Source organism: Gavialis gangeticus, unplaced genomic scaffold, assembly GCF_001723915.1.
Source record: "Gavialis gangeticus isolate Ggan-Ray unplaced genomic scaffold, GavGan_comp1, whole genome shotgun sequence".
In the NCBI taxonomy this organism is placed as follows: domain Eukaryota; kingdom Metazoa; phylum Chordata; order Crocodylia; family Gavialidae; genus Gavialis; species Gavialis gangeticus.
The window spans coordinates 5,978,382-5,986,700 of NW_017729011.1; the positions used below are offsets into that span (position 1 = coordinate 5,978,382).

Consider the following 8,319-nt stretch of genomic DNA (forward strand, 5'->3'; position numbering starts at 1 on the left):
TCATTTAGGATCTGGAGCTCCTGGCCTTGTGCTTCACCCAGGGGACTAATCTGTCCTGAGCTGGATCCTGGAGATGCCTGATCCTGGCTGTGGACCCCAAAGCCCCTTGTCCAGGAGTGACCCTTTCCCCTCTGGGGGCTATTCCACAGTTCTCCAGTGAGCTCAGCCTCTGGGCAGTTTCTGGAGAGCACTCGCTCACTACTGGGCCATGGAGAACAGGGCAGTCCTGCTGTGTGCTAGGAGTGGAGATGACAGTAGGACCCAGGAGTCCTGAGTTGAAACCCTGTGCAGTAACCACTAGAGCCTTGTGCAGTTCAGAGCCTTAGAGATGGGTCTGGGATTGGGCATCATCAGAGACAGGATGTTGTACCCCAAAACAAGCCACCCCCTGCTGTTTCCAAGCAGCCCAAGCTAAGCCCTGATGATTTTGATAGGAGGAGGCAGAGATGAGTCTGGTGGGGGTGGGATGTTGCCTCTCCGGCTCATCTGAGCTCTCAGAGCTACTGCCTTGATCGAAGTGTCACATTTCTCTCTTCCCCCAGGCGGCTGCCTGTCTCCACCAAACCCATTGAGGATGACATCGATGTGGCCAACGAGAGGCACCGGGTCCTGCGTGGCGATGCTGACAATGACATGCTCAAGATAGAGAACCTGACCAAGGTAGAATGGCCTCTGTCCTCTGCACCCTCAGCACTATGGGGATGAGGACTCAGATGTCAGGTGCTGCCCACCACGGGTCTTCAGCAGCGGGAGCTGAGCCCTAGACCTCTGTATCCAAAACTGTGAGCCTCTTCTGCCTGAGGCAAGACACAGCTCTTAGCTCAGGGGCCTTAGGCCCATCATAGCCACTGGAGGAGCAGTACCAGGAGTGGGTTATGCAGGCAGGGGGAGCCTGGGCCCAAACCTAGAGGTGCATGCGCCCCCAGGACCCATTGCAGGGGTCTGGTTTGGAGCAGAGGAGAAGGATGGACAAGTCTGCAGCTCTGCTAATGCCTTCCCCTCCTTGAGCACAGGTGTTGGCCCTGTGGGTGCCTTCCATTGCCACCACCATAGGGTGAGGTGACTCTGACCCAGTCCCCTGCAGCTGCAGCTCTGATCCTGCCTGGGAACCTGTCACCCTGAGCTGCAGATCTGTTCCTCTTTGCACCAGGTCTACAAGTCCCGCAAGATTGGGCGCATCCTGGCTGTGGACCGGCTGTGCGTGGGTGTTCGTCCTGGGGAGTGCTTCGGATTGCTGGGTGTCAATGGAGCAGGCAAGACCACCACCTTCAAGATGCTGACTGGGGATGAGAGCACCACAGGGGGAGAGGCCTTCATCAACGGACACAGGTACCAGCAGTCTGGGTGTGGGTGGAAGCAGGGGGTGGTGCTGTGCTGTGGGGTGAGGTGGGGAGCCTTAAGATGACTGAAACAATATGCCAAACTGCATATGCTAAATAAGATGGGGAGTGAACTGCATGGTCATCCAGCTGGCCTGCAGAGCAGTCCTTGCAAAGCAGGGACCAGTACTGTGTCCTGTAGACAATCAGTGACATGGTGTGCTGCTCATCCCCTGCCCTCAGCTGGGACAGTCTAGTGCTTTTTAAGCAGGGAAGTGGAGGCACAGGGCAGGGAGTGACCTGTCTCAGAACACCCAAATGATCTGCAGCAGCAGCCTCACACCAGCTCCACCTCTCCTGTCCCCACAGCATCCTGAAGGAGCTGCTCCAGGTGCAGCAGAGCTTGGGCTACTGCCCCCAGTTCGATGCCCTCTTCGACGAGCTCACGGCTCAGGAGCACCTGGAGCTGTACACCCGGCTGCGTGGCATCCCCTGGAAGGATGAGGAGAGGGTAAGCCTTAGTGAACCCCTGGCACATCACAGAAGGGTTCTGCCTATTCTCTCCAGTGGCTGCCTCCGGTTACCAGAACCAGACTGTGGCTCTCAGCCAGGGGGTCCACGCCCAGTAGCTGGTTCTCCATTTGCTTCCACTGCTGCCTCTCCAGCAATGACGGAGGATGCTTGGCCCCATGTGTAGGGCTTGCTCACCTGAGCCCCTCCTGCTCTGCCCCCCTCCAGGTGGTGAAGTGGGCGCTAAAGAAGCTGGAACTCGCCAAATACGCTGACAAGCCAGCCAGCACCTACAGCGGAGGCAACAAGAGGAAACTGTCCACAGCCATCGCCCTGATTGGATACCCTGCCTTTATCTTTCTGGTGAGGGCATGGCCTCCCCTTGACCTGGGCCCAACTGTGTTCCTGTATGTCTCAGCCCTGGCTCCTGCCAGCCTCTAAGGTCATGGTGCTGAGATAAGGGATGTCCACACAGGCCTTTACCCTGGGCTGAGCTGATACTGGGGCACAGCTACTTTCAGTAAAACAGGCCCCAGTAGTGCGATATAGGTGTCCTCTCTAACCAGCCCTCCCTTCGAGAAGGGGGTCTCTGTGGTCACTCCTTTGGCTCCACAGCCGGACCTGGTACAGGTGTGAGCTGAGATAGCAGGTCCTCATGTGCAGGGCACACCCCTCCATGCCTGGTAGGTGTGCAACCACATAAGGTCTTGTGAGGGAAGCAGGCGGTGACCAGCATGGGCACCAGAAGCTGAAGGGAGGACAGAAAGACACTGGCAAGGTGAAGTGGCTGAGTGATTGGGGGAAGTTGGAGCTAGCTCACGTGGGGTTTGTTTCCTACCTGGCAGGACGAGCCCACAACGGGCATGGACCCCAAGGCACGTCGCTTCCTGTGGAACCTCATCTTGGACATCATCAAAACTGGCCGCTCAGTTGTGCTGACATCCCACAGGTTGGTCAAGACCCAAGAAACTCCTTGAGGTGTAACAGCCCCCTCACCCCATCTCTGCATGGGAGCCCCCCAGTGGGAGAGAGCTACCAGCTGGGGTGTCATGACTTGTTGGGCCCTAGTCCCATTCACCTCTCCAAAACGCTGCCCTAATGGCAGCTCAGGGCCCTGCCACAGTGGCTCCTGTGGTCACCCCCTTGGCTTCAGCACCTGACCTGGTGTAGACCATGCTTGTGCCCATGGACATCACAGCCTCCAGTGCCCAGCACACAGCACATCTGGGCCTTGCGTCCTCATTCCCATGGCCTGCTCACCCCCAGCCTTGCCTCCCTCAGCATGGAGGAGTGCGAGGCGCTGTGCACCAGGCTGGCCATCATGGTGAATGGGCGGCTCAAGTGTCTTGGCAGCATCCAGCACCTGAAAAACAGGTAAGAGATTCTACCCCAGGGAGGAGTCCAGGAATGGGGAGCAGCACCTGCACTGTCGGGACAGACCCTTCACCTGGATGGGGCTGCAGGAATTGCTGCCACGATGGGCGGTGGCGTTGCTCCCTGTCATCTCTCCTGGGAGGGGCATGGCTTCCACAGTGCCAGCTCTTCCATAGTGTCAGTGTCGGGAAGGACTTTTCTGATGTGAGGGCCACCCCAGGCTGGCTCATAGTCAAGGCAATAAGTCCCCTCTTCTCCTTCCTGGTGCAAGGCATCTACACAGTGGAGTTTGAGGGCAGGCCTAGGCACAGGGCTGGCAGGAGGGGGTTCTCAGCAGAACTGTCCCAGGCTGAGTTCCAGACTTCCTGCCTTTAGCAGCCCAGTGGCACCAGTACCTGTGGTCCCAAGGCTCACATGCAGCCCTCCCCAGCCCCCATTTCTTGCACTCAAGTCAGTATTGAGGTGGTACCCCATTGGCTCCCAGCAGCAGGAGGTCAAGCCAGCACACCACCAGCCTGGCTAAAGATGGAGAGTCATGGAGGAGTGCCAGCCTGGCTGGAGGGAGGGTTCCTCAGGGCTCGCACACCTCTGTGGAGGGCCCCAGCACAGCACTATGCCCCTCTCCTGGGAGCAGGGTTACATGCCTCAGTGGGCAGACGTGGGTTGATGTTGTGTCCCTGGTGCCTGCCCAGATTTGGAGATGGCTACATGATCACAGTACGGACCAAGTCCAGCCTCAACGTCAAGGAAGTAGTGCGGTTCTTCAACCGGAACTTCCCAGAGGCCATCCTCAAGGTGAGCCTGGCCCCTGCAGCCCAGCACCTGTACCAACCCCAGGGGGACAGGGTCCAGCAATGGGTGGTGTATAGCTCCCCTGCTTCCCTGGCTGGGGCTCTTGGTAGGGGTGGCATTACCTGGGCTCCCAGGAGACAGTCTCTGGGGTCTTTGCCTGCTAGGTCTGATACCACATCCCAGACTCCAAGAGCATGTTTGGTGCTGCCTGCCAAGAGAAACGTTACAAAGCCTTCAATGCTCACATGTGGGTGGAGACAGCAACTTGTAGCAAGGACTGACCCTTTCCCCTCTGTTAGGGGATATCACAGCCCTTCAGTGAGGTCAGCTTCCAGGAGGTCTGTGGGGAGCACTGTCCTTGCTGTACCACTGGGCTGCAGAGAGCAGGGTGGTCCATCTTGGTGTGTGCTGGTGGCAGAGATAGCAATACGACCCAGGCATCCTGTCCACAGCGCTGTGCTGTGACCACTAGAGCCTTGGATAGTTCAGGGACTTGAGAATGCGTCTGTATCGGGCACCATCAGAGACGGGATGTTGTATCCCCGGACAGGCTGTCCCTCTAAGCAGCCCTAGCTAAACCCTGATGCTTTTGGTAGGGGGAGGGAGAAATAAGTTAACCTTTTCCTCTTCCCTGGCATGACAAGTGCCTGTAACCTGCTTCGCCTCTGAGCAGGGAGTCCAGCCTTTTCCCTGCACTCATCAGCTAGTCGCGCAGTCAGGCCCACACCCCTGAAAATGCTTGGCTGGTGTGTCGCTCTGTTCCAAGTGCCAGGTGCTGCCCCAGGTCTCTTGGCCATCCAGCCCCTGGATAGGGAGAGCATAGAGGTATCCAGAGGTTCTTGAGCATTGGGGTGCTTCTCTTGGGCATTTCTCCCACTGCCCGCAGCAGCTTTAGGGGATGATGCTGGACCTCAGACCTGGGGGCATCTCCTCTTACATGGCCTAAGTGCAGAAGATAGGCCTATGGTATGTGGAAGTTGGGCAGCAAGCAGAGGGGCTGGGCAGTGCCTTATCTTGCCCCTCGGGGGTGACCCTAGCGTCAGTCTTGCCTCTCTAGGAGCGACACCACACCAAGGTGCAGTACCAGCTCAAGTCGGAGCAGATCTCACTGGCCCAGGTCTTTAGCAAGATGGAGCAGGTGGTGGACGTGCTGGGCATAGAGGACTACTCGGTCAGCCAGACCACGCTCGATAACGTGAGTCCCAAGGAAGCTGGGGCCAGGAAGCCCAGCATGGCCAGGGCTGCAGGGGCTTCAGAAGCCTCATCTCGAAGCCCCCTCCAGAGCCTACCTGCACCTTCCGCTTCCTTCCTCAGGTGTTTGTGAATTTTGCCAAGAAGCAAAGCGACAACCTGGAGCAGCAGGAGACCAGCCCCAACTGTTCCATCCAGTCACCCCTGGAGCGTGTCCTGAGCTTGCTGCGCCCACGTGCTGCCCCCACTGAGCTGCGGGCCCTGGTGGTGGAGGAACCTGAGGACCTGGAGACTGATGATGAGGGCTTGATCAGCTTTGAGGAGGAGAGGGTGAGGAGCATCCCAGTGCCTTTGCTGCCCCCTCCCCTGGTCAGCAGGCCTGGCCTGGCACTGTGCCCAGGGTGGAACAGTACATTGGGGCACTGCCCTCTCCTGGGTGAACTTGCAGGAGAGGGCAGTGGGTACTTGCTTGGGTCTTGGGTACTAGTCCATGGCCAACACCCTGCACTGCAGAGACAGAAGGAATCCAAGACCTGGTATTAATGTTCCTGGGCAACCCCTCAACAGCCTCGGGGCCCCACTCCCATCTTATGCACCTGCCAGGGCCTCCCTGAAGTTGCCTCACTTCCCTGGTGTCCCTGGCACCAAGCACTAGCCCTGGGATGCAGAGATTGCCTTTCTTCCAGTGAGACCCCACGTTAGGAGGGGAGCTGTTCCCCATGTTCTCCGCTGGGCTCCCAGGGAGCTGGAAGGTGCATGTTCCCTAGTGCTGATCTCCCTTGCACCGGCTGGCCAAAGTGCATGGAACTGGGGACAGCCCCTGGGTTACTAGCAGGGGCTGTGGTGCCAGGGACTGGCCGCAGCTACAGGAGCTGAGAATACCCGCAGCTGGGGCTCATCCCTGTTGGAGTGGATGAGGGCTTTCCCCTGGACTTATAAGGGGCAGGGAATTGCAAACTTGGCAGGGGCCAGGACAGTCGCAGTGTCAAAAAACTGTTTGTGCTGCATGCCTCCATCTATCGCTTCCACCCACAGGCTCAGCTGTCCTTCAACACGGACACACTCTGCTGAGGAATCGCGGGAGCGAACTCCCCAGCTTTGGAGCCGCCAACTCCCTCTTCTGCCCTTGCGCCCTCTCCCCTGCCCCAGTCCTGCCTGCCCCGACCTCTACGGAGCAGCACTCATCCAGCATTAGCAAGACTGGCGGCCATCTCCACATCCATTGGCGAGGCCAGTAGTGGCCTGGATCCTCCAGTCTGAGCCGGAGGCTGCTGTGGAACCCCTGTAGAGGGCAGAGCGTTGGCCTGGATGGACCAGGGGTGGCTTGTCCCCCTGCACCAGCTACCTGCTGGACCCACAAGCCAGGTGCACGCCTGCCCTGGACTGCCTTGACCACTTTGCTTGTGGTAGAGAAGAGGACGGGTTGCCTGGGGCTTCCCAGGCAGGGGGACAGTCAGGAAGATGGGAGCGGGAGCAAGGAACAGGTGTACAGATCAGCCAGCACTTCTGCTGCTTTCTTTGCTCACTGGACGTGGGAGAGGAGCAGGGCCACGCTGCCCTGTGGACAGCAGTGGGGCTGCACAGAAGGACTGACCCGTCTGCTTCTGCTGCCCTGCCAGTGCAGAGGATGGGGAGGGCACAGTACCCAGTGCTGCCCACCCCCCCAGGCTGGAGCAGGCAGCACAGCCTCGGGGAAGGGAAAGAGGTTTTATTTTTTAATGAAATGAGATTCTCCGCTGGATGCAGCAATGCCAAGACTTGCTCCTGTAGGCACCACCCAGAGCCTTCAAGGAGCTGAGCTTTACTTTCTTCCTGTGCCAGGCGGATGTGGCTTTTCCTTTGAATACATGGGACCTGACGCAGCTTGAGAGATGGTGCCCTGCAGTCCCGGCCTGGAGCAGGGAAGAGGCAACGGGGTGTTTCTTGCTTGGTAGAGATGGGTGCTTCCCTGCCCTTCACTTTCTTTATTGCTGGGACGTGCTGGGAGTACTGCCCAACTGGAGCCAAGTGCTGTAAAGCGATGTGCCTGTAACGTGGACCCTCCCTCATCTGCGTGCAGCCTCCAGGCCTCGTGCCCTGCTGGCAATGCAGGAGTGGGGAGGGGGACAGGGATGTCATTCTGGGGCTGGAGGGGGAGCTGCTTTTGCTATAAGACTGTCCTCCCTGCTGGTCTCCTCACCTAGCAAGAGACTTGCTATTGGGGCAGTCCCATGTGTCAGAGTCCAGGCCTGTGTCCCAAGCAAACCCCCAGCAAAGACCCAGCAGTGTCAGCACAGGTTTAACCAGGGTCTCCCCAGCTTCCCCAGCCTCGGCCCAGTGTGTACCTGTCCTAGCCCTTCAACCCTTGTGATGGCCTTCCACTCCTTCCAGGGCTGGCTGTCCCCTATCCAGCCTGGCTGTGGTTCTGGGGCTGGGCTTGTTTGAGCATCACCTGCACCCCGTGCCCCTCACTTCAGTCCTCTTGCTGTGTGCCTGGCTCCCAGCAGCCTGGCCTCTGCTGCTGTTCCCTCTCATGTCCTGCACCCCCAGCTCCTGTAGGAAGTGCTTTGGGGTGTCTGCAGGCAATACTGGCACTGTCCTGGCATAGCATTAACTAGGCCCCTGGCTGGAGGCATCACCCCTCTTGCATCTCACCTGGCAGTCTGTATAATCACCCCTTCAGATGCCTGAATCTGGATCTTGGCCCAGTTGGCTGCTTGCTGCAGGGGAAGGGCTGGCCCCAGAGCTGGTCTTGAGCTGTGACTCACTTTCTCATTTTGGGCTGGGAGTGGTGCCGCAGGGATGAGGCAGCCTGCCAGGGCCCCTGCCCTAGGCCAGCACTTTTCTGTCTTAGCATTAACTCTGCAGTAATATCGCACATGGCCAACCTGGCTGGGGTCCTGAGCTGTGCTGGGGGAGGGTTGGGGGGGTACAGTCAGGCTCACTGGGAATCTCTTTTGTGAAGAGATGCTGAGGTTTCACCTGTGCCACCGTAGAGCGTTCCCAGCCCCTCTCCCTGACAGCAGCCGCTGGCAGCCCTCCCTGTTCCCTGCCCACCCCAAACTCAGCTGGTTTTGTCCCTCCTTTCTGTGGAGGAGCCTGCAGCTCTGGGTGGGTTTGGTTTTAACTGACTCCTGGAGACTTGTGCACCAGG

General features: G+C 58.6%; 1 protein-coding gene across 1 annotated transcript in view; it reads left to right on the forward strand.

Moving 5' to 3' along the window:
* Positions 1-6,807, forward strand: part of ABCA2 (ATP binding cassette subfamily A member 2) — a gene marked incomplete at its 5' end in the record, with an annotated part of 98,761 nt that extends 91,954 nt beyond the window's left edge. The window contains 10 exons of the mRNA XM_019510442.1: positions 543-660; positions 1,151-1,329; positions 1,689-1,830; positions 2,058-2,192; positions 2,675-2,778; positions 3,111-3,203; positions 3,896-3,998; positions 5,053-5,190; positions 5,310-5,516; positions 6,222-6,807. Of these exons, the coding sequence (XP_019365987.1) occupies positions 543-660; positions 1,151-1,329; positions 1,689-1,830; positions 2,058-2,192; positions 2,675-2,778; positions 3,111-3,203; positions 3,896-3,998; positions 5,053-5,190; positions 5,310-5,516; positions 6,222-6,257 (1,255 nt within the window). The remainder of the gene's footprint in view (positions 1-542; positions 661-1,150; positions 1,330-1,688; positions 1,831-2,057; positions 2,193-2,674; positions 2,779-3,110; positions 3,204-3,895; positions 3,999-5,052; positions 5,191-5,309; positions 5,517-6,221) is intronic.
* Positions 6,808-8,319: the final 1,512 nt, after the last annotated feature.